Source organism: Perca fluviatilis, chromosome 10 (assembly GCF_010015445.1).
Source record: "Perca fluviatilis chromosome 10, GENO_Pfluv_1.0, whole genome shotgun sequence".
Lineage (NCBI taxonomy): Eukaryota > Metazoa > Chordata > Actinopteri > Perciformes > Percidae > Perca > Perca fluviatilis.
The window spans coordinates 37,564,050-37,590,725 of record NC_053121.1 but is presented as its reverse complement, the minus strand read 5'-3'; the positions used below and the strand labels follow the sequence as shown (position 1 = coordinate 37,590,725).

Here is a 26,676-nt window from a genome sequence, read left to right as displayed (position 1 = left end):
CCACCCACTCGCTTTGTGTAAAACAGTGGCTGGACATCATTATACTTGAGCTCTCTACAGCAAGGATTAACAAAGCCAAGTCATCGACCATTGGCCTATGGAAAGGTGCAGCAGCACAAATATCAGACCTAATGACCTCAGCATCACAAGAATCAGAGGAGAGTGGCTAGGCAAGATGTGATTTCTGTTTGTTTATTTGTTTTGTTTTCCTCGAAACCGCAGAGGGTGGGGGGATTGTGTTTCTTTTCTGTATGTTAAAAAAGAAAAAAACAATAAAGAAATTTATCATAAACAAACATGTGAACAACAATAAACCTTCCTGCTGTTAATTCACGTCTTGTTCTGTAAAATAAAGCCAATAACAGCGTATGAGTGTTGCTGTTGTGAGTAAGGAGGGGCTTTATTTGTTCTCCGGTTTGTTCCAGTGTATCAAAGTCTCAGTAAGAAGCGGCTGTGGTTTAATCTTTAACATATAAAGTCATGCAGCTGATCTGAACTGCTGCATGTTCAGACTGGTTTATTACAGTGTGTGCGTGTGACAGCAGACACGGAGGACTGATGAAGAAGTAGAGGATTGAGTCCTGATGGAGCATGTCGTCCCACTCAGATCAAGAGAAAACTCTTCTACACAGACCTGGTTCAGACAGCACAGAGCTGCAGAGTGATACAACTCATGAGAAGTAAGTAGCTTTGAATCATTTTAGTCTCTAATGTTTGATGAGAAACAAACTGCTCTCTGTTCATGTGTCGACCTCCTGTCTTTGATAATGACTCCACAGCACAAAGTTTCTCTGATAACAAACACTTGAAACTACAGCTTGCTGTCTTAAACACTTGTGTTGTCCTCTGGTCAAATCTGACCCATTTTTATATGCGAATTATGGTTTTTTTTGAACCAAATTGACCCAAAATAACATGAATGCATGGATGTACGTTGTGTGGAAGCCATGTAACATTCTTGGCAGGTAAAATGAATGATTACTTTCATTGAATTGTGGGTGTTTTTCTTAAATTTTATAGCATTTGAAATAAACTGTGATCCACTCAACGTCCTCTGATCTTAACTATCAGTCAAAATAATCCACAATTTCTGTTTTTTGAAACAGAAATATAGGTATTATGTCATTTAACTTATGTTTATTGACCATGTATTTAAAAAAGTGTCAAAAAGTGACAAAAACATTTAAAAAAGTGTCAAAAAACGTTGGAAAAATAGCCAACTTTTGCAAAAAAAAAAATTGCAATTTTGAGCCAGAAGGACAAGTTCACGGTCCACGGGACGACAACACGAGGGTTAAAGTCTACAAGTAGAAACAGATTTTATTCCTGATGAGACACAAATCAAATGAGACTGAGGACTAATAGTCCATAGTATCATTCGTTCTTCTATTCAAATGAGAATCCAAAATCGGAAAATGTAAAAATGATTTGTTATTCTGTTATTTCTTTAGGATTCTGAAAGAAAAAAACTAATTTGTTTTTCATACTTTGCATTTTATGCTCTGATTAAAAAAAGGATATTTAAAAAAACGGGGTCTAGGGGATACACATCCTGTCGGGGGTGAGTGCCTTGGACACCAGCAGTGGTGTAGTCTACTTTATACAGTAGTTACCTACTAAGATTTCCAAACATCTCTTAAAAATGTGCTATGATACGCAACAACATAGTATTGTGACAGAACGTTCACTTCAGATATTTGTATTCACAAATACGGGGTCGAGTAATGTGACAGCAAACTTAACTAACGCTGCACAACATGCAGAGAGACTTTTCTCATCTTTCATCGAGCGCAGTGCGTAGTGTGTAGTGCGTAGTGTGTGCTTAGTGTGTGTGTAGCGAGCGGGCCCAAATGCTCCATTTAAGACAAATATATGTAGCCTATTTTATTTTGTCCTCGTTGCTTTGGGGTCAACTTTTATGATCCAGGCTCAGGTCCCTGATGTGAAAGCCCCTTTACTGCTTTATATTCCATTATATTTTTGATATGTTTTGAATGTCATCTGTGTTTTCCTTCTCATAGGACAAATAAAGGTATTCCCACCATAAATACAAGTGCATACAAGTGTCTTTGACGCTCAAAAGAACCCTGGGGGAGGACACCCAGACCCCACACTTTGATATGCCCACTGGGTCACACTAATAGGACTAATTAAATATCAAATTTAAATTACGGCCATGTCCTTTTTTTTTATTTCCTTTTTTGATGTGAGAGTTTTGAACTCAATTGAATATTAAAAGAACAATTATTACACAGATGATTAATGATGTGTCTGTTTGTGTTTCTCAGGGGGCTGCAGGTTACCACCAACATGGAAAGGTATCACACTTAACTCTTCACATTACATCTGATACAGTTTCACCCTTCAACATATTTATAACTTACTGTTGACTGTGTGTCTGCTCTTTCATCTGAACATGGACTCGTAATAAAGCTATAAATCTATAAAACAGATTCCAGTGGTTAGATTAAATGATAATATTGTTATTCAGTTTGGATTTTGATACTTCACGTATTTCATGAAGGCTCATATTTTTTAATGGACCTCTGTTGGTCAAAGTGCTCTCAAAGATCAATACACACCCTTCTCCGTAAATTAATAACTGAAAGCTGCAGTGGCTAAAAAACAACAATAAAAACAGTCTCTCCAAAATGACCTGTCACTGGCCAAAGTCTCCCATCACATGCTAGATTTTGTTTGAAATTAGGGCCAAAAGAAGGTCCACTTAGAGCACTTGAATTACTAATATACTGAAAGTTTATTATGGATTTTGCTCAAAGATGCCCAAAACAAATCTCATACCACAGCTTTGGTAAACTAAATGACGATGTGTCGCTTTGATGAAATAACCTGTGAATGAAGTTTATTGTTTATTAAGAATCTCCATTAGTCATCACCGTAGTGAAGACTATTCTTCCTGCGGGTCCAACCAGAGGTGTCAAGTAACGAAGTACAAATACTTCGTTACCTTACTTAAGTAGAAATTTTGGGTGTCTATACTTTACTGGAGTAATTATTTTACAACAGACTTTTTACTTCGACTCCTTACATTTTCACACAATTATCTGTACTTTCTACTCCTTACATTTAAAAAAATAGCCTCGTTACTCCTATTTCAGTTTGGCTTGTTTTCATTCCGGCTCGTCATCGTTAAAAAACACACTCACAAAAAACCCTCTCCAGATACATCGCTCCATCCAGAGCGAGTGAATTTGATTGTGGTTGGATGAGAAGTATAAACATATACCTTTCCGACACCCTATTGGTTTGTACGCGATCCATCGCACCTGCAACAGACCCGGTGCAAATACGGCACCAGTGCCTGCACTGGTGAATAGCAACGCGGATTTCGGTGCCTTATTTAGGTGCCACTTAAATGACTCTGCTTCTCTCTGATGCTCCGAAAACGGACGTTAGAGGGAACTGAAACATCGATGCACGGGACGCTAGTTAACACTATACCTGACAACAGGTAACGTTAGCATAGCGTTAGCTAGAAGTTGGAGTAAACACGGTTAAAATGCTGACAGCTAAACGGTGTAAAAGTCTGTCTGTATTTCACTGGAGAGGATTGTAACACCAGACTGTAGCTACCGTTGTCTGAAAATCAAAGAAGAGATATGTCACCTTTTTCAGCCCTTCTAAGTTTGCGGTTATGATTTTAATAAAACATTATTATAATCATTATGGCCTTTCGAAAAATGTTTTTTGTGGAGGTGGAGTAATGCACTATAGGCCCCTGTGGAGCGGGCTAAGCTTTTGTCCCTAATTGCATTTTTTCCCACATTACTTTTACTTTTATACTTTAAGTAGTTTTGAAACCAGTACTTTTACACTTTTACTTGAATAAAAAGCTTGAGTTGATACTTCAACTTCTACAGAAGTCTTTTCAAACCCTAGTATCTGTAATTCTACTTGAGTAATTAATGTGAATACTTTTGACACCTCTGGGTCCAACACAAGACAAACACAAACAAATATTATAAAGCTAAATACATGTTATATTAGAACAATGAAAACCTCCTGCATTTTGTAAAACAAAAGGCACAGTAGCATGTTTTTCATATTATAAAAACAACAAAAGAAAACAGTAACATGAAATAAAATATATAGTAAAGAAAAAAAGAAAAAAGACAATGGAAATGAATAACAGAATCAAACAGGTTTTAACCTAAACTCCTTGCTTATAACAGCTTCCCTTAGTATTTCCCATCAGGATCAAATGTGGGGGAGGCTGTTCCAATATGTTACAGCACTATATATTACCATTATTTTTATTATGAAGTAGGAAACAATGTAGTTATTTTTGATTTTGGACTCATTGTTTAAATTGGATGTTGTCTGCAGTCAGAGAGTCAAAAGTTGGTTTACAAATTTTATCCAAAAAAGAAAGAGAAATTAAGAGCAGAAGTCTGGAGGGCTCAGTTTGCAGGTCCAGAGGGTGGAGATTTGAGTTGTACATTGACTGTAAATATAACTAGACCATAATTCAAAAAAACTGAACATCATTCTGTGTTGCAGAAGACTTAGTAAAACTGAGGTAATAAATCAAGTGAGAAGTGTGTCACTTTCTCATAGACTTCTACAGAAACCAAACTCCTTTTGCAACCGCATGTGTCGCCCCCTGCTTTGTCCATTAAAGGTCCCTCGGCATGAAAACTTTACGAGGTTTTTTAACATTAATCTGCGTTCCCCCAGCCTGCCTATGGTCCCCCAGTGGCTAGAAATGGTGATAGGTGTAAACCGAGCCCTGGGTATCCTGCTCTGCCTTTGAGAAAATGAAAGCTCAGATGGACCAATCAGGAATCTTTGCCTTATGAGGTCATAAGGAGCAAGGTTACCTCCCCTTACTCTGCCCGCCCAGAGAATTTGGCCCACCCATGAGAGAGAGACATCATGGCTTTCAAACGAGCAAAGTGGCAGTTGGTCAAGACCACACCCCCACCCTCCCTTGCCCCCCCCCCCTCTCCTCCTCAATAGCTATAGACACAGAAATGGCACATCCTAAGGAAAGCTCATTGTGGGACTGGCTCTAGTGGCTGTAATTCTGCAATAAGGCTGAATTTCGGGAAAGAGACTTCAGATACAGTATTAGGGGACCACTAAGGTCTATATAAAAGAGACTTCAGATACAGTATTAGGGGACCACTAAGGTATATATAAAAGAGACTTCAGATACAGTATTAGGGGACCACTAAGGTATATATAAAGAGACTTCAGATACAGTATTAGGGGACCACTAAGGTCTATATAAAAGAGACTTCAGATACAGTATTAGAGGACCACTAAGGTCTATATAAAGAGACTTCAGATCCAGTATTAGGGGACCACTAAGGTCTATATAAAAGAGACTTCAGATACAGTATTAGGGGACCACTAAGGTCTATATAAAAGAGACTTCAGATACAGTATTAGGGGACCACTAAGGTCTATATAAAAGAGACTTCAGATACAGTATTAGAGGACCACTAAGGTCTATATAAAGAGACTTCAGATACAGTATTAGGGGACCACTAAGGTCTATATAAAAGAGACTTCAGATACAGTATTAGGGGACCACTAAGGTCTATATAAAAGAGACTTCAGATACAGTATTAGGGGACCACTAAGGTCTATATAAAAGAGACTTCAGATACAGTATTAGGGGACCACTAAGGTCTATATAAAAGCATCCAAAGAGCACCATGTCATGGAACCTTTAATATTATACAGTCTATGGAGTTGAACCATAGATACAGTCTATGGAGTTGAACCAGTGCTGACAGATTGTTTTACAGCTGAGCTCCCTCTGGTGGTCAGTGATGTTTAGTGCAGTGTTCATGTCAGCCTACTATGATCCTGTGAGATGGAGCACAGCTGGGACAGACTTTCTTGTTATGGTTCTTAGAGTTCTTGAGATCAAACATTAATATGTAAAATATAAACTGCAGACTGAGTCCTTCCTGTTTCTGAAATTTACAATTTATGTTTTAGTTTTAACTTTGTGTGAACATTATATAAGTTATCCTGTTCAGACTCTTGTTATCCTGATTGTTGTATCCCATTGTAATGCTTGTTAGTTGAATAAGCATTATAAATAGGATGTGTATTAAGTATGTTTTAATGGCAATACAATAACTGTTTGCTGTCCATTAAAACCAGTGAAATCAGTTCCCAGCAGCAGGAAGAAAAGTCTGCTGTACCCAGCTGTGTGTCCATGAAGAGTGACCGGTCTATGGATGGTCTGATTGTCTTCAAAAATGAACGTCTTGCTTTTGACCCGGTGTAAGTACTTAAAACTCTTGACTGAAACAGATGGCTTGCTGTTTTGATCCTCAGTCATGAGATACAGAATTAGTTTTCCATCACTTAATGTACAGGAGAGATCAACAATTGACAATTATTATTTTAATAGCTTAGTATGCTATGCACTAAATAGGTATGCATAATTTTTTTAGGCCCAGTTTAATATGTAACTTAATTTTTTACAATATATGTAGCAGGGGGTCCCTGCTCTGTCTCTCTTTCAGTTAATGGGTTCTTGGTTTAAAAACATTGAAGACCCCTGCTGTAAAGTGTTGTTTGCTTCTGGTTTTCATTATGATCAATCATGACAAAATCCATAATTAATTAAAGCTATAGAACACAGATTGAGAAACGCTCATTGTCTGCCTCACCCTGATGTGTCACCTGTCCCTTGTTTCACCTCGTTACCTCTTGTATTTAGTCTCTGTGTTGTCTTTGTCTGTTGTCAGGTCATTGTTCTGTATTGGAGTGTGTGTGTGTGTGTGTGTGTGTGTGTGTGTGTGTGTGTGTGTGTGTGTGTTTGTCTGTGTCTTTCTTGTGATTCCTGTTTTTCATTCTCTGAATAATCTAACATTCTATTTATTTCTGCCAAGGTCTTTAGTCACTGACTAATTTTGAAATCAATCAGATTATATCTATACGTTTAGTGAAGGTAAGTAAATTCAAATTGGCTGACTTCCTGTTAAGATTAGGGTATGGCTTCAAAAAGCTTTTTGTAGGTCTGGACATGATACATATGCCTACCAAATTTCATACATAATAAGCGTGATAAACCGGGCGTGTCTTAAACATGCTTTAAGGGCAATAAAATAAGCTTTACTCTCCACAAAACCCAGTTAAAGCAGATAGAAATATTGCATGTCCTGTAACTGTCAGTGTATGTAAGTATGCTTTAATGGCAATACAATAACTGTTGCTTTCCATTAAAACCAGTGAAAGCAATCCTTCATTATTTCTATCAGTTCCCAGCAGCAGGGAGAAAAGTCTGCTGTACCCAGCTGTGTGTCCATGAAGAGTGACCGGTCTATGGATGGTCTGATTGTCTTCAAAAATGAACGTCCTGCTTTTGACCCGGTGTAAGTACTTAAAACTCTTGACTGAAACAGATGGCTGGTTGTTTGGCTTGGTCATGAGATACTGAATTAGTTGTGCATCACTTAATTACGGTGGCCGGGAAGTGCAATGCAACATTACAAAGAATGAAACACTTTTACAAAGCTCGAGACAAATTAACATTTTGGAAAACAAATTTACATTTTAGAAAACAAATTTACATTTTGGAAAACAAAATAACATTTTAGAAAACAAATTTACATTTTGGAAAACAAAATAACATTTTAGAAAACAAATTTACATTTTGGAAAACAAAATAACATTTTAGAAAACAAATTTACATTTTAGAAAACAAATTTACATTTTGGAAAACAAAATAACATTTTAGAAAACAAATTAACAAGATGCAAAACACTTTTACCAGTCCCGAAACAAATTTACAAATGACAGATTCTTCACGGAAAGGGAATGTACCACATACCGGAAGTGATGAGGTTTTTTTATTTTTTTATTTATTTTTTTTTATTTTTATTTTACTTAACAACAGGTACAACAAATCAGGTACAGTATAAAATCTTATTACAAACTTACTGAGCATATTGTAGGAGGAATATAGCATACATACACATAAGAACATGGGGCATGATATATCTGACAAAAAATAAATAGAAATAAAATAAAAATAAATAATAATAATTTAATAAACTCAAAAGAAAAATAAATCAAACCAAATGGGCAATTATTCAATAAGAATGTTTATAAAAGAAGCCAGTTTCCCTGCATTCTTGTTATTAATCAACAGTAAGGATTTATAGAAAAGTTTCAACTCATTCCTCCAATGAGTAATGTTAGGATTAATCTTCAGAAAACGACATTTGTGTATGAAATGTTTACACAACAGGATTACATTGTTAATGCCAAAATCATTATGATCATTGCGAAAAATACCAAATTTTATATCATTAATTGAAAGGTTCATTATCTGAATTCCTTTAGATACAAGCCCGGAACTGATGAGGTGTTGTATACATGTCGCCTTGACTACGGCAGTTATGGACATGGATCGAATGCGTCAATAGAGCCGCCATCTTGGAACAGGGGAGGCACTGCCTTATATACTGTCTATGGGCCGTCTTTAATGCATCAGCGTCAATGTAGGCAAAGGTCTAACGGAAATAAAATCACTATAAATCGTCAAAATATCATGCAATGTTCTAGTTTTTTTAAACAAAAGACAAAGAGACTAATTAATGTGTTAATACAAAGAATATTTATTATAATCAGTTCACAGATATGAGTACAAACGGAAACTTCACCCTTCTGAACTAAGAGGTTCTGCTTCAAAGTGAAGTTTAAACAGACTGAAATGTCCAGGCTCACTCCCCCACTAATGATTAATTTATTTCTGCATGTATTTATTTATTTAACGAGACTTAAAGTCATGTTTCGTCATCCACAGTCCGAGTCCTGCCAGACTCCCTTTAGGAAACCTGTGATTTAAACTTCAGCAGGCTGTGACATACGGCCTGGGTCTCCAGCTGCGTGGTGTCGGTTTTGGCTCCCAGGAATGGGCAGTGAGCTCCAGGTCCTGCAGCTGCAGACGGACTCAGCTGCCCCCCTGCTGTAGCTTCGATCCGGCCGCGGCTGTCGATACGTTCCCTGTGTTTCCGTCAGGTCCGCGTCATATAAAAACTCCAAACACCGACCACACGTAAAGTCACCATAAACTTCATTCAGCCATATACTCACTCACAACAACACAAATTGACTCGGCTCACCAACAACACCTCATCACTTCCGGTATGTGGTACATTCCCTTTCGTGAAGAATCTGTCATTTGTAAATTTGTTTCGGGACTGGTAAAAGTGTTTTGCATCTTGTTAATTTGTTTTCTAAAATGTAAATTTGTTTTCTAAAATGTAAATTTGTTTTCTAAAATGTTATTTTGTTTTCCAAAATGTAAATTTGTTTTCTAAAACGTAAATTTGTTTTCGAAAATGTTATTTTGTTTTCCAAAATGTAAATTTGTTTTCTAAAATGTTATTTTGTTTTCCAAAATGTAAATTTGTTTTCCAAAATGTAAATTTGTTTTCCAAAATGTAAATTTGTCTCGAGCTTTGTAAAAGTGTTTCATTCTTTGTAATGTTGCATTGCACTTCCCGGCCACCGTAACAAGACCATAATTAAAGAAAATGAACATCATTCTGTGTTGCACAAGACTTAAAACTAGCGATTGAGACCAATAAACTCATTATGAGAATGTTTACTGAGGTAATAAATCAAGTGACTTTCTCATAGACTTCTACAGAAACCGACCTCCTTTTGCAACTGCATGTGTCGCCCCCTGCTTTGTCCATTAATATTATACAGTCTATGGAGTTGAACCAGTGTTGACAGATTGTTTAACAGCTGAGCTCCCTCTGGTGGTCAGTGAGGTTTAGTGCAGTGTTCCTGTCAGCCTACTATGATCCTGTGAGATGGATCACAGTTCATGTTCAGCTTCGACAGACTTTCTTTTTATAGTTGTTATAGTTCTTGAGATCTAAACATTAATATGTAAAATACAAAGTGCAGGTTGACTCCTTCCTGTTTCTGAAACTTACAATTTCTTTTTTAGTTTTAACTTTGTGTGAACATTATATAAGTTATCCTGTTCAGACTCTTATCCCGATTGTTGTATCCCATTGTAATGCCTCGTTAGTTGAATAAGCATTATAAACAGGATGTGTCTTAAGTATGCTTTAATGGCACTACAATAACTGTTGCTGTCCATTAAAACCAGTGAAAGCAAACCTTCATTATTTCTATCAGTTCCCAGCAGCAGAGAGAAAAGTCTGCTGTACCCAGCTGTGTGTCCATGAAGAGTGACCAGTCTATGCATGGTCTGATTGACTTAAAAATGGACGTCCTGCTTTTGACCCGGTGTAAGTACTTAAAACTCTTGACTGAAACAGATGGCTTGCTGTTTTGTCATGAGATACAGAAGTGTGAAGAGCCATTTCTCTTTTCTGTTTTTCTCGTTTAAGTTTTCAAGCACATATATCTTGAAATTTAAACATCATACCCATTCTTGAGCTCTAAACATGAATTGTAGAGCCATATACTGTAAACTGCAGGCTGAATCCTTCCTCACCTTCCTCTTTCTGAAACTTACAATTTCTTTCTTAATATTTATTGTAATATTTTATTATAATATGAATATATTACTTTGTGTGAACATAATATATCATCACGTTCAGCTTGAATATAGGCCTCAGTTCCAAGTGGGTTGGCAGATCATCAGTATTAAAAGACACATGTGAGCCTCATTTTCAGGTTCATACTTACTACAAAACACTTTATTTTTCTAATACTGCCCATGGCTGCTGCACCTGTCTGAGATTATCTTTAAGACCCCCTCCTAAAAATTACAGTCTGTCTTCCACATCTGTGTTTGCTGTCTTTGTACCGTCCATCCTTGCATCCGGGGACCGACTGTAACTGAGTATACCAGTACTTTCTGCCAAATCATGAATAAATGTTTCTAGACCAAAAACTACTCAACCGGACATGTTCCAGCAGGGATGTGATCCAAAATTGGGGAGAAATTAACAACATCTGCAACCAAGATCACAGTTTTCTCTGATAGCATATAGCTACATGTAGAGTGTATGTAATATAAACACTGCAGTAACATAATGTCACCTTGGGCCAAGATTAGAAAAATGTAACACAGAGTGTACAGAACAATCTGAAATAAAATAAAGAGTTTTTTCATTGTAACTATATATATATATATATATATATATATATATATATATATATATATATATATATGTAGGTATGATATATATATAAGTTATATATATATATATATATATATATATATATACACATATATATATACATACATGTATATCACATGCTAAGTTATACTATATGCTATCTGTCATATGCCTAAGTTTGTTGAATATGTATATCATATGTAATCCTTTGAGAGAACGTGTATTATAACACGTGTTATAAAACATGAATAGCCTTTACTGTCTATTAAAACCAGTGAAAGAAGAGAGAATTATTGCATGTTCAGTAACTGTCAGTGTTTCTATCAGTTCCCAGCAGCAGAGAGAAAAGTCTGCTGTACCCAGCTGTGTGTCCATGAAGAGTGACCAGTCTATGCATGGTCTGATTGACTTAAAAAATGGACGTCCTGCTTTTGACCCGGTGTAAGTACTTAAATCTCTTGACTGAAATAGATGGCTGGCTGTTCTGATCCTCAGTCATGAGATACAGAATTAGTTGTCTATCAATTAAAGGTGCTATAAACGATGTTGGGTGACGACATTTCTTGTTAACGTTGGAAGTATTTTCAAACAAAACGAGACTAGCTCGCCCCTCCCTCCTCCTCATCCCTCCCCCTCCCTTCCGCGCACTAACCTAGCTATATAAATTGTGGATAAAAACTCCTTCTGAGTCTTTCCGTATTTGCCATGATGCTCCTGAATCGCTTGCCTGATTTCAGCAACTGAAATAGGCAGCAGCCAGGGTGGGAGATGTCTTTTAAAATCTTGACAGCCCTACTCCAACATCTCTTCTGATAGAGTTCATCCATAGATGGAAGAGTTAAGACACAGCAACACTCAGCAGCACGGATCACTCTTTGGAGGGCCTTCCTGTCCTTCTCACAGCTATTGCTATACCACGCTGCCATACTCTGCGTCAGGATACTCTCTACAGTGGCAGAGTAAAAAGAGCTTAAAATTGCTGTAGAGGCTCCAAACTTCCTCAGCTGCCTTAGATGGTACAGGCATTGATTAACTTTCCTGGCTGTAGTCTGGGTGTGAGCAGACCAAGTAAGGTCCTCAGAAATGGTGACACCCAGATATTTAAAACAGCTCACACTCTCTACTGGAACCCTGTTGATTTTGAGGGGTGCATAGGAGTGCTGACCCCTCCTGAAATCCACTACAATTTTATGATGGAATTGGAGCTGTTCACGGCTGCACAGTCATACGTATACAGTGAGTACAGCAGGGGGCTAAGCACACACCCTTGTGGTGCTCCGGTATTGATGGAGATGGAGCTGGACATGTGTTCACCAATTCTCACAGCCTGGGATCTGCCTGTGAGGAAGTCCAAGACCCATGCACATAGACCACTGTTCAGACCCAAATCACCCATACATTATATGTGACTGGACAAACCACCCAAGGCAACGGCCAGAGGTGTCGTTTCACAACATTTTTTGTTAACGTTGGTTACCTGATTGAGTCTCCAGGTAAGAGAAAGCTAACGTTAACTGTTAGCTGTCTCTTAGATGATTCAATCTGACTATATTATCAGTAAGGTTATCCCAGGGTCATCAAACAGTCTGTTGTTATCCCACGTTCATTAAAGCTATGATATTAAAGACTAGTATGTCTAGGCATGTTAAATGAATAAATTCCTTGTAACTGTTACAGTTTAGACTGTAGTGGTATTAACTGTCTAATCGGCAGTATATAAAACTTAACAACAGGATTTTTTACTTATTAGAGCCGCAGAACACCACACAGCAACTTTTCGGCAAAAACACAACCAGAAATATGACAAAGATTAAACGCTAACAAGGTCTAACGTTACGCTTATTAATTAGAATGGTTTGATTTCCCCCACGGCATAAATAGAAATTACATTTTAGTGGGTGTTCCCAGTAATGCCAACAAAGTCTGTGACCAAAAACACATACTTAATTAAAGCTGCAAGCTTACAAAATGGAGAAAAACTTGCAAAAACTACAAAGTAAATTCAAAAGACTGACTTCCTGTTGGCTTAGGGTATGGCTCCAAGAAGCTTTTTTTTCATGTCTAGACATGATACATATGCCTACCACATTTCAGACATCTAGGTCAAACGCACTGCAGGGGGTGTGCTAAGCCCAACACCCATGTAGATGTCTTCAGCCCTGGACTGTCATGCATAAAAAATTTGGGGCGGAGTTACAGTTCTGTTTCATGGCGTAACATCGAAATTTGCCGAGCTGCCACAGCCACACCCCTCAATTAAAACTCACAATCTTGACTCCCCCATCAGATGTAAAGTTTTGCCACATGTGACACGTGTGCCAAGTTTCATGACTTTCCGAGCATGTTTAGCCCCTCAAAAATGTGATTAATTTAGGTTAAGAATAATAAACTGAACAATTTCCAATAGGGCCTTCTCCGACCAACAATGTCGGTGCTCAGGCCCTAACTAACTGTTGTAGCTGTGTTTGAAAGTCAATAACTGTATTCAGTCTGTGGTTACGTGACCTACATGTCCATAATTCCTTCACAGAGTGGACCAGCAGAGCTCAGATGTTCCCAGTGGTCAGTCTGCCCAGCAGCATCAAACACACCTGGACTCCATATTTATGGTCTGCACAACTACTGCAAAAACTACTTGTTCACAATCATCTCCATGCTGCACTTTTACCCAGTCTGTCCAACATTGATCTGGTGTTTGCTTCCATGATTTTAGATTGATTGTGCCATTCATAAAACAATTCTGTTCCAGCTGCTGGAGGACGACATCATCACTTTTGTGAAGAATGAGCTGAAGAAGATCCAGAAGGTTCTGAGTCCAGATTACCCAGAATGCTTAGAGAGTCAGAGGGAGGATGAGGAGATGTTGAACGGTGAGGATGAAGAGCAGAAGAGGAGCAGCAGAGAGGCATTTCTGAAGATCACACTGCACTTCCTGAGGAGAATGAAGAAGGAGGATCTGGCTGACCGTCTGCAGAGCAGTAAGAGGATTTTAACAGATTTAACAAGATGGAAAGAGGAAATGCAGGCAACATGGGAGACACAGCCAGACTTGTTTGTTTTTTTTGTTTCTTTTCCAACTTTTTTTAATCTTTATTTTAACAATTAGGAACGGACAAAACAAAGCAAATGAGGTTAACACAGCATAGAGGAACCAGTATGTCACCTCCCCCCAAATCCCCACCCACCCTCAATCAAACCCAGTACAGGTCCAGAACAAGGACAAACAACACACACACAGACAAAACACACATACCCATGCACGCCGACAAACACACACCAAAGGACACACAACATAAGAGGTATCCTCCGTGTCGGGGAGCAGGCTCAGATAGTCAACTAATTCAAGGGTTTCATGTGGTTAGGAATGTCGAGAAGGAGCCTTTCATAGATGCTCTAAGCTTCTCGAGCTTCAAGTTGTCAAGCACCTCCTTAATCCAACGGGTTTAGGCGGGAGAACTTCCAGTTGAACAGAATCAGTCTTCAAGCTAGCAGAGATGTGAATGCCAGGGCCCGCCTCAGCGCAACAGGGAGGTCAGCGTCAGGGGAAATGCCAAAAATGGCTAACAAAGGGTTGGAGGGGATAATGTGCCCGTAGGCTCTACTCATGGTGTCAAAAATGTTCGTCCAAAAAGTTGTTTAGGGCAAGACCAGAACATATGAGTATGGTTGGCAGGGGACTGGTTAAACCTGAACAGTGGGGTATATTTTAGATCATTTTGCATTTGTGCAGTGAACTTTATCACCCTCCCACGCAGCTTTTGACAGAGTAAGAGGGTTCGCAGAGGCTGATCCTAGTGCGTCGTACAGAACAGAAATGCATTTCTTGCAGTTGGGGTCTGTTGCCAGGAGGGAGTCAGTCAGGGTTTAGGGAGGGGGTGGCTTGGAAAGTGGGGAAATGTCTTCTTAACAAATGGCGTTTTTCCATTACATGGTACCCGACTCTTGACTTGACTTGATGCACTGTGCGTCCGTTTTCCATTGCAGATTTTAGTACGGCCTCAGCGTGGCTGGTCATCATAGCGGCTCCGCAGTAAATTGCCGTGACCTAACGCGACACACACACAGAATGTGGAAGGTGTGTTGTTGTTGCCACAGCCATTTTGTTTCAAATGAAGCTCGAGGCAGCAAAAAAATAAAAAAAACACAGCTGGCTAAACTATTTAAAAATGGCGGGTTTGTTCAGGACACCCACCTCTGTCGCTTTCACGTCACCTTTTGGTATCGCCTCAGATTGCTTGGAACCTTGACTGAGGTGGTACTAAAAAAAGTACCTGTTAGCAGGTACCAGGTACCTTTTTTCGTAATGGAAAACCAAAAAAAGCGAGTCGAGGTGAGTCGAGCAGGTACCATGTAATGGAAAAGTACCAAAAGTCTCTAATCTTGAAAAAATGGAGGAGGTGTGACTTAGGCAAATCATAAAGGGAAGAGAGCTCTGTGAAGGACGCAAATATGCCATCCTTGTATAGGTCCTTACTGCTGACGATGCCATTACTGTTCCAGGCCCTAAATGCCAAGTCTGACCCCGAAGGTGTAAAGACATGGTTTTTAAGCAGTGGGATCAAGATGGAGGGACCCTGTAAACCTAAGTTTTTCCTAACCTGACTCCAGATCTTAAGCGAAAGGGATACAATCGGGTAGGGGGAGTTGTGAACAGAGGGCCGACTGCAGTGGGAGGCATGAACTCGCCCGCTCCAAATGTACCCAGACAGGAAGAGAGGCACAGTCGTCGCTGATCCAGTATAAGTGTAACTCATAAGTATATACGTTTTTGCAGGTTAGCTGCCCAGTAAAATTGTCTGAAGTTAGGGAGTGCCAGACCCCCCTCAGTCATAGGGGACTGTAATATCGCCTTTCGGATCCTAGCGGGTTTGCTGCCCCACAGAAATTTAGATATCGACCTGTCTAGTGTTGGAATTCGTAGGGTACAGATATGATCATTGGCAAATTATCAAAGATGTTTTATCAATATTAATAAAGTTATGAATATGGTTATTAATAACTTTATCAAATCGACAACCAATCAAAACGGGGCACCACCCTGCAAGTCAGGGACCAATAATCAAACTGTGGAACAGTCTCATTTCTGTGGTAATCCTTTCAAAGGAAACAAAGAAAGGGGTGAATTCGAGCACTGACCTGTATTCAACCAGCAATTATTACAATAAGTACAAAAATAATCACAAGCAACTGCTATTTAAGTATAATAGAATTTATTAACGTCACAATTATCAGTAGCCAATCAATAATAAACGTATATACCTTTTACAATTTCACAACCAAAAGCAAAAACAGCAAGCCTGTAGCATGGACACGTCTGTGTCTGCGTCTGTGTGTGTGTGTGTGTGTGTGTGTGTGTGTGTGTGTGTGTGTGAAAGAGGAGGGGGCGGTGTCGAAATGTAGTCTAACACAAAGACTACCAAAATGGCTACTCCTGTGAGCTGCACAAAACTATTTAGCCTCAAGAGGGTGGTAGTGGTGCTGGGTGCACGAGGAGGGGTTGAAAAGGCAGAGGGGGTTGCTAAGCAACGCGCACGCTTAGCCCATTGCTTGTATGCTAGGCCATGTGTTAGCTCTGTACAAATGCTATGCAGACTCCACGTGATTAAGCTAGCAGCGTTAGCACGGGAGCTACGTGGCTAGCTTGCAGAAAACAGCTGTTTACCGTGGCCCACGAGTGTGTGTGTGTGTGTGTGTAGTTAGTAAAAGAAGAAAGGGTAAAGAAAGAGACACACTGATCTTAGTTATCAATAATGACCAGCCCCCCTCAGCCACTCAGGTCTGGACCAAACGTGCAGTTAGGGTAGACTCTGAGAATTTTGTCTCAGAGGGGAACGATCATTATAACCACTCCAGTGACTAACAGCTGATTTTCCGCGATTATCTCGCAGACAGTAACTAAACTCCGTGAAAGGGGAGTTAGCAGGTAGCAATTACAGTTTTACCAAGCTACTCAACACAACATATCAACAGTATCGTGATCAATGATACATTCACATAAACAGATTAATAATCACATATGGACATGATTAAAATCAGATCACATTAATGGCAAACAAGTGGTAGCAATAACCTTTGGTCATTAATAAAACAAACCAAACAGACAAATTCTAACGTCTGCCCAGAACTGTGTAAAGCCTCTTACTGTGTGTGGTCTGTAGTTAATCTCTCGCCAGAGTTTAACGATCCGTTTCGTCCAGAGCAGTGGACGACACGCGATCCAAGTCAACAAGCAAGAAAACGTGAACGTTGTCCTCTTTTCCTTGAATCCGGGCTGATTAAACCCGCTGCAGATGTGAGGAAATACTGGGTCAGTATTCCCTCGGATCCCTTTTATATCAGAAAGATATTAAATGTCCCAGCTCAATCTCAACCGGCGAGGTGAGGCTGGCTAGCTAGTTCGAACAGCTGAGCAGCGCGTCTTCTTTCAATAATGCATTACCGTGAAGAGCATAGAAAGACGATTGCTGAAAGCTTTTATCCTTTCTCCGCCTCCTAGTGGCGGGGTGGTGCATTCAAAGGCCCGACGGCCAATGGAAAAAATGCACCTTTGTCACAGGTGTGAAGCCATTGTGTTGCTGTTCTTTGTCTCACCACCAGTCTGCCTTGTTCTCCTCGTGTTGAAGGTAGATTCCCCATTTTGCGACCTGTTTCTAAGTGGCAACCTGTAGGAGTTTGGTGAAACAGGCTTTGGAATTCACATGCAGGCCAAGATCCCTTTGTTTTGCCCACATGTGCCTTTTGTCTCTCCGGTCAGTTCAATCTGAGGCCTTTTTGGTTAAAATCAGGTTTAACCAACTGCTTGGTCCCAACACTAGCTAAAAAGATTTAGAGATAAGCACAGGGATGTGCTGGAAAAGATAAAGAAATTTGGGGAGTACAACCAACTTAAAGATCCTATGACATGCTGCTTTTTGGATGCTTTTATATAGGCCTTAGTGGTCCCCTAATACTGTATCTGAAGTCTCTTTTATATAGGCCTTAATAGTCCCCTAATACTGTATCTGAAGTCTCTTTTATATAGGCATTAGTGGTCCCCTAATACTGTATCTGAAGTCTCTTTCCTGAAATTCAGCCTTGGTGCAGAATTACAGCCACTAGAGCCAGTCCCACAATGAGCTTTCCTTTGTATGCAGGGTTGCTGCCCCAAAGAAATTTAGAAATTGCCCTGTCCAGATTATCAAAAAAAAGATTTAACAATAAGTACAGGAATGTGGTGGAAAAGATAAAGGAATTTGGGGAGGACAACCACCTTGATTAGATTAATCTGGCCCACAAGGGAGAGCGGTCAAACTGACCAGCGGTCAAAATCGCTTTGAAATTTGCAAAACAAAAACCCCCAAGTAGCGAAATCCGTCCTCTGCCCACTTAAATAACGATAATTAGCGTGGGAGCTGCCTAGCCAGAGAGTTTATCGCTAGGAGATCGCTTTTCTGGTAGTTGAGCTTTAACCGAACTGTTCGAAAAACACTTGAAATCACAGGAAGTAAGATGGCTTTATTATCTCCCAGGCCAAACCTGTCCATTGCCTCGTATAGGTAACCCCACTCGACCCTGTCGAAGGCCTCTTCAGCGTCGAGGGACACCACGATTTCCGGGGTATTATTACTTGACGAGTGGATAATGTTAAGTAGGCATCAAGTGTTGTGGGAGGACTGTCGGCCAGGCATAAACCCTGTCTGATCAAGCGAGATTATGGAGGGCATCACCCATTGAAGACGGAGAGTCAGAGCCATTGAGAGAATTTTGAGGTCCACATTGAGGAGTGAGGTTGGTCTGTAGCTACAGCAGAGCAGGGGATCTTTCCCCTTTTTGGAATTAGAGAGATAGTGGCCTTCGATAGGGTGTCCTGTAGGCGATGCTGGCGAAAAGCTTCGTTGTACACATCTCTTAAAACTGGCGCAAGGAGAGCGGAAAAAGTTTTATAATACTCTACAGTGTAGCCATCCTGGGAGATTTACCACTCTGTAGGGAGTTAATGGCTCCCTGAACCTCAGCAATGATTATAAGACCACCCAAGTCATTCACGGATTTGACTTCTACTTGGGGGAAAGCTATATGATTACGTGTGGCGTCTGCAATGTGAGGGCAGTCAGAGGTATACAGTTCAGCATAAAATTTGGCCAATATTTTATTAATGATAACAGGGTCAGTGTGGATCTCACCTGAGTTGGCTCTAATGGCAGGAATTAGCCGTGAGGTTGCCTCGGCTCTGGCCTGATGAGCCAGAAGTTTCCCAGCTTTATCCCCTGACTTAAAAAAGTGCTGTGTAGATTTGATTAGAAGAAGCCTGGCTTTGTTCGTAGATAAGAGATCGAAGTCTGTCTAAGACGTTCTCTGTAAAGGACAAGGGATTGGGTCGGCCGCGTATTTGTCAGCCAGACTTGTTTAACATCTTAATATTCTCTGATTTTCTGAAGGATCCACTGACAGATTTCATTTGTTTGGTTGTTTATTTAGGAACTTGTGCTGCAGAGTGCCGACTTAAAGTTAAATCTAACCTGCAGAAGAAGTTCCAGTGTGTGTTTGAGGGGATTGCTAAAGCAGGAAACCCAACCCTTCTGAATCAGATGTTCACAGAGATCTACATCATGGAGGAAGGGACTGCAGAGGTCAATGATGAACATGAGGTCAGACAGATTGAAACAGCATCCAGGAAACCAGACAGACCAGAAACAAGGATCAGACAAGATGACATATTTAAAACCCCACCTGGAAGAGATAAACCAATCAGAACAGTGATGACAAAGGGAGTGGCTGGCATCGGGAAAACAGTCTTAACACAGAAGTTCACTCTGGATTGGGCTGAAGACAAAGCCAACCAGGACATCCAGTTCACATTTCCATTCACTTTCAGAGAGCTGAATGTGCTGAAAGAGAAAAAGTACAGCTTGGTGGAACTTGTTCATTACTTCTTTAGTGAAACCAAAGAAGCAGGAATCTGCAGGTTTGAAGAGTTCCCGGTCGTCTTCATCTTTGACGGTCTGGATGAGTGTCGACTTCCTCTGGACTTCCACAACACTGAGATCCTGACTGATGTTACAGAGTCCACCTCACTCGATGTGCTGCTGACAAACCTCATCAGGGGGAAACTGCTTCCATCTGCTCACCTCTGGATAACCACACGACGTGCAGCAGCCGATCAGATCCCTCCTGAGTGTGTTGACATGGTAACAGAGGTCAGAGGGTTCACTGACCCACAGAAGGAGGAGTACTTCAGGAAGAGATTCAGAGATGAGGAGCAGGCCAGCAGAATCATCTCCCACATCAAGACATCACGAAGCCTCCACATCATGTGCCACATCCCAATCTTCTGCTGGATCACTGCTACTGTTCTGGAGGATGTGTTGAAGACCGGAGAGGGAAGAGAGCTGCCAAAGACCCTGACTGAGATGTACATAAACTTCCTGGTGGTTCAGTCCAAAGTGAAGAACATCAAGTATGATGGAGGAGCTGAGACAGATTCACCCTGGAGTCCAGAGACCAGGAAGATGATTGAGTCTCTGGGAAAACTCGCATTTGAGCAGCTACAGCAAGGCAACCTGATCTTCTATGAATCAGACCTGACCGAGTGTGGCATCGATATCACAGCAGCCTCAGTGTACTCAGGAGTGTTCACACAGATCTTTAAAGAGGAGAGAGGACTGTACCAGGATAAGGTGTTCTGCTTCGTCCATCTGAGTGTTCAGGAGTTTCTGGCTGCTCTTCATGTCCATCTGACATTCATCAACTCTGGAGTCAACCTGCTGGCAGAAGAACAAACAACATCATGGCTGTCTAAAATCTTGAGAGACAAAACAAGTTTCTACCAGAGTGCTGTGGACAAGGCCTTACAGAGTCCAAATGGACACCTGGACTTGTTCCTGCGCTTCCTCCTGGGTCTTTCACTGCAGACCAATCAGAGTCTCCTACGAGGTCTGCTGACACAGACAGGAAGTAGCTCACAGACCAATCAGAAAACAGTTGAGTACATCAAAAAGAAGATCAGTGAGAATCTGTCTGCAGAGAGAAGCATCAATCTGCTCCACTGTATGAATGAACTGAATGATCGTTCTCTAGAGGAGCAGATCCAACAGGCCCTGAGATCAGGAAGACTCTCCAGATATAAACTGTCTCCTGCTCACTGGTCAGCTCTGGTCTTCATCTTACTGTCATCAGAAGAAGATCTGGACGTCTTTGACCTGAAGACATACTCTGCTTCAGAGGAGGCTCTTCTGAGGTTCCTGCCAGTGGTCAAAGCTTCCAACAAAGTTCTGTATGTGTATACATAACTGTCCAGATTTAATATACAGTAGTTGTTTTTATTCAGAGAAATTGTTTGTAATTATTTTCTTATGTATTGCTGACTCCTCAGGCTGAGTGACTGTAACCTGTCAGAGAGAAGCTGTGAAGCTCTGTCCTCAGTTCTCAGCTCCCATGCATCTAGTTTGAAAGAGCTGGACCTGAGTAACAATGACCTGCAGGATTCAGGAGTGAAGCTGGTTTCTGCTGGACTGAAGAGTCCACACTGCAGACTGGAAACTCTCAGGTCAGGATTCAGCTGTTCAGCTCCTCTGAGCTCACATTTTAATATATTAATTATTGAATAGACTTTTTACGTAAGCTTTTTATGTTGAGTGGCTGTGCATTGTCCAATAGAAGAATTGATACTCTGTCCTCAGTTCTCAGCTCCAGTCCTCAGTCCTCCTTAGTTTAAGAGAGCTGGACCTGACCTGTATTAAATGTTTCAGCAATATTGTAACGAAGGGGTTAACTGACTCTTGGATATCCTGTCTAATAGCCTCGGACCATTTTGACCTTGTGTTTGGTTGCTTGACAAAGTGCAGTGTGAAAGCATCCCAAACCAAATAATGCGACAGTGTTGCAACTTCATCCCGGTGATCTGCCGAAGCCCTCTTTAATAAACATTCATGAACATTAATCCCTAGTTGATCAATAACATAAAATACCACACACGGAGGTTTGGGTGGTGGAGGGAGCTGCAGCAGCAAACAGTATTGGTATGAACATATTCGGTAAATAGTGATAGGTTTCAGGTTCTAATGTCTGTGCTGTACTGCATTAATATGATTGGATGTTACCGGCCACATGCATCTAATGCTAATTTATAAATAACGGACATGTATACGCTTAGTCCAGGATAATTGCCAGATGTTCTGCTGGATGTCCCTCTCCTTCTGCCTTCTGTGTTGCCATTTTCAAACTCTGTTCTCTTCGGGAAACAGGTTTGTTACAGATTGTAAAGATTTACAAACAATATGTTTAGGGCATTTCCTCTCTAACTGGGACCAATTGGTGGGATTGCTGTGGATGAAGTACACACAGAGATACACTGGTAAGAGCCAATGAGGTTTAACCATGTATCAGCAAATTTAAATAGCTCACCTTACTGTATTGTGTCAATAGTTAACTTCATTTAATATATCAAGTGCCGTTTTATTTTGTGGGGGGTGTTGTGTTCCACCAAAAAGGTTTCTTCCCGATACTATTTTGCAGAGCCAGCATCGTTAGCGCCGCCCAAGACAATTTTGATTGGTTTAAAGAAATGGAAACAACCCAGAGAGTTTTTTCTCCCATCCCAGAAAACATCTGTGGTGTCCAGATCTTCCTCCACAGTGCTGTGGAGATAAAGCTGGCAATGTGAGACTAGGGAATATCTAATGTGTGTGGGTGTGTTTAGTCTGTCAGGCTGTCTGATCTCAGAGGAAGGCTGTACTTCTCTGGCCTCAGCTCTGAGCTCCAACCCCTCCCATCTGAGAGTGCTGGACCTGAGCTACAATCATCCAGGAAACTCAGGAGTGAAGCTGCTGTCAGATGGACTTAAGGATCCAAACTGGAGACTGGACACTCTCAGGTATGAACAGATGGACAACAGCAGCTCTCACACTGTTTTTCTGTCACTAACTGATGAACTTGAAGGTGAAGTTAAAAAATTGTGGCCATTGTTTGCCAAAACCAAGTTTATCTTCTAAGTAGAAGATTATATTTTAAAGTTAATCTCGTTTATAAACTTTTAGATTTAATTAGGCTGTTTTGAGATCGGGAAAGCTATGCAGAATGAAGTGCTCAGTGGAAAATACAAATTAAATTGAAAGTTCAGCTACTTAACTAAGGGCGTTTTCACACATACCTCATTTGGTCCGGACTTTCGGACTTTTTAGTTTGATCCGAACCAAAATTAAAGGTGTGAAACCTCCCCCGGACCACGGTCCGGATCAAAAGACCAAATTTTGGTCCGACAAAAAGAGGTGGTCTCGGTCCGGACCAAACTGAACCATGGTCCGGTTCGTTGATAGTGTGAAAGCATTTTTTGGATGGTTCGGACTTTCGGACCAAATACAGGAAGCTCTGGCAGGCTCTCCTCGTGTTACAAGACCGGGGAAGCTCCTTTAAGGAATAGCTCGCTGCTTAGTGAGAGAGAGAGAGAGAGAGAGAGAGAGAGAGAGAGAGAGAGAGAGAGAGGAAATGCGCTCAGAGCAGACAGCTGTCAGCTATCAGAGCAGAGAATACATCAGCAGTTTATTTGTTAAGTGGTAGTAAATGTACAGTGTAGGTTTCAGTTTGTCTCTGAATAAATGCTCCAGAAAGAAAGTTCCCGTGTCTTGCTTCTCTACATCACAACAAAACAAAAAGAGCCGCGGCAGTAGGGGAGAGCAGCAGTCAGTTGAATAGCCTAAACTCGGACCCAGAGAGAGGATACGAGAGGACGGGGAAGCCCGTCAACAAACCAATCAGTTCTAAGTATCTGGAGACGCAGCTCACGTATGTGATGACGGCAGGACGTAGTTTTGTCACGTATAGATCTGTAGTGCGCTTGCAAAACTGCAGTGTGAAACCAAAACTTACCGGATCAAATGTATACAATGTAACAAAAACATGAACCTTGGTACGGACCTTGGTTCGGACTTTCATGTGTGAAAACGCCCTAAAAGATAAAATTAGGTTTTGGCCAACAATGCCTGGAATTTTATTTTCACCTTGCCTTGCATAGCTTCTGTAGGTTTATGGTAAATGGAGGATCTGAGTAAAAGTGTATGGAGTTGATTGTGACTTCTTGTGTTTTGTGTGTTTCTTCCTCCAGGGTGGACCACGATGGACCACAGTGGTTAAAATCTGGTCTGAGGAAGTGTGAGTATCTTTTAAGTTTGATTCATTAGATCTCAGGTGCATATAATGTAACACTAACCTAAAGTATGATGATCTTCTCCAGATTTCCAATCAGTTTTGAAATAATAAATAAATTGTATTAACAGTCGCGCATTCCAGACATTATAACATTGTAGATATGACATGTAAATATGGAAACGCATAATATATCCACTTTAAAATGTCAGTTTGAATGATTTTCTTGAGTAATTGCCAGAAAAGTTGTTGAGAAATCAACAGATGATTCCTACAGATGTATTGGGTTTTGTTCTCTCCATCAGATGCCTGTGAACTGGAAGTGGACACAAACACAGTGAGCAAAAGTCTCAAACTGTCTGACAACAACAGGAAGGTGATAGGTGTGGAGGAGGATCAGTCATATCCTGATCATCCAGAGAGGTTTGACTCCAGGCCTCAGCTGCTGTGTAGAAATGGTCTGACTGGTCGCTGTTACTGGGAGGTTGAGAGGAGTGGAAGGGTTGATATATCAGTGAGTTACAGAGGAATCAGCAGGAGAGGAGCCAGTGAAGACTGTTGGTTTGGAGGGAATGATCAGTCCTGGTGTCTGTTCTCTTCAGATGATGGTTACTCTGTCTGGCACAACAACAGAACAACAGCTACCATCCCCTCCTCCTCCTTCTCCTCTGTCTCTAACAGAGTAGCAGTGTATGTGGACTGTCCTGCTGGCACTCTGTCCTTCTACAGAGTCTCCTCTGACTCACTGATCCACCTCCACACCTTCAACACCACATTCACTGAACCTCTTTATCCTGGGTTTAGGGTCTGGTCTGGTTCCTCATTGTCTCTGTGTCCTCTGCAGGTCTGAGACTCTCTCCTGTAGACAGAAACTCTGCTGACTTAAGATCAGCTGCTGAAATCAAATCCCCCCGGGATGTTTATTATTTCCTACTTTGTCGTAAAACTGTTAAAAGTCCAGTTATGAACGACATGGATCAAAGATGATGTGAAGTTCCCGTGTTTGTCTCTTGAACATTAGAGCAAAGTCTCATGAGCAGACTCTCGAGTAGTTATAGTTTGATTGAACATTAAAAACTGTTCATGGTGTTTTTTTAATTGGATTGGATGTTGCTGATGTTAAAGCACAGACATGACAGACAGTTGATTGGAGTTTTGAAATTCATGTCACCCATCCCCCAGTCTCGTCCCGAATTTTACTGGTCACCCTACCAAGAACGCTGATCTCCCATTGGTTCCTGCGCCCTAAACACAGCATGGAGCCTAGCCGGTGATCCTGAAATATAAAACTTGCTGACACACAGAAACGTGTGTCTTCCGTTTGCAACCCCGTTGCTGAAAGGACGCACGTCGGCGCCTGCTTTAAATAGCTTCCTCTTCCCGAAAAGTGAACTATTTAGGAGTTCTGGGGAGCACCAGTGGACTCTGTGAAGCACGACCAGTGTTTCAAATCTGCAGGAGAGAACACCGTTGCTCTAGGAAAAATCGGACAACACAGACACCGTTTCTTCAAAGTCGACTCTAGCTTGCCCCCACTGCCCCGGGGAACACAAGCTCTTCCGCACACCGCTGACAAGCGGCCGGATTGCGTTGTGTTTTACCTTGGAAGAATCTACGGACTAACAGACGATAACACACAGTAAGAGGCTTAAGGTCTGGGCAGAGAACTAGGTGTGTTTATTAATGTAGTAACCGCTAATGCTGAGAATTGTGTTATGACATTAATGTGATTGGATTAATAATGTGCTACTGGTGCGCGTTTGATTATTAATCTGATGATGACCGTCGTGCCCCATCTATTTCTGTGAAAGTATTGATCACTGTACATTGTTAATGTTTGTGTTAAATACTGTAGCTTGTGTGAACTGTAAATGCTACACAGCTCCCATAGCGGAGATAAGACTGTACTGAGCAGAATAAACTCTAGTTAGTCAGCTGAACAACCGGCACCATGGACCTGTAGGCAACAGATCAGCTGTTAGCTTATCAGAGAGGTTAACCATATAGAAGTCCCCTTGTTAGCACACCAGTGTTTATTTTCAGAGCCCCGAAAATCAAGACTCAGGGTGTCTTTTCTTTCTCTCTAAAATGTTTTCTCCTTCCTCTCTTACACCCTAACCCAAACACACACACACACACTCACACACAAACACACACACACACACACACACAAACATGCCATTCTGGCCAGCGGGCCTTGCCAGCCGACATAGTGACGTGAGCGCGTAACACAGCTTCACAACTGCGTTATGTAGTGTGTCCTTTTGTCTTTTGTTGTGAACAGGTCGTCTGGGAAGGGTCTACTTGTTGTCCCCAGAGTCAGAACTAAACAGGGGGAAGCAGCGTTCAGTTTTTATGCTCCACATATCTGGAACAAACTCCCAGAAACCTGCAGGTCCGCTGCAACTCTCAGTTCTTTTAAATCTAAGCTAAAGACCTATCTTTTTGATGTTGC

The 26,676-nt window shown here is 40.9% G+C and overlaps 1 protein-coding gene across 1 annotated transcript; it reads left to right on the top strand.

The window, feature by feature from the left end:
* Positions 1-506: 506 nt before the first annotated feature.
* Positions 507-25,102, top strand: LOC120566568 (NACHT, LRR and PYD domains-containing protein 12-like). Its single transcript, XM_039813085.1, has 14 exons — positions 507-680; positions 2,289-2,318; positions 6,142-6,264; positions 7,248-7,361; positions 8,335-8,369; positions 11,378-11,543; positions 13,633-13,711; positions 13,852-14,080; positions 19,560-21,354; positions 21,454-21,627; positions 22,780-22,953; positions 24,181-24,227; positions 24,527-24,593; positions 25,066-25,102. Exons 1-14 carry the CDS (start codon positions 592-594, stop codon positions 25,100-25,102), a joined length of 3,159 nt encoding a protein of 1,052 aa, XP_039669019.1. The 5' UTR covers positions 507-591.
* Positions 25,103-26,676: the final 1,574 nt, after the last annotated feature.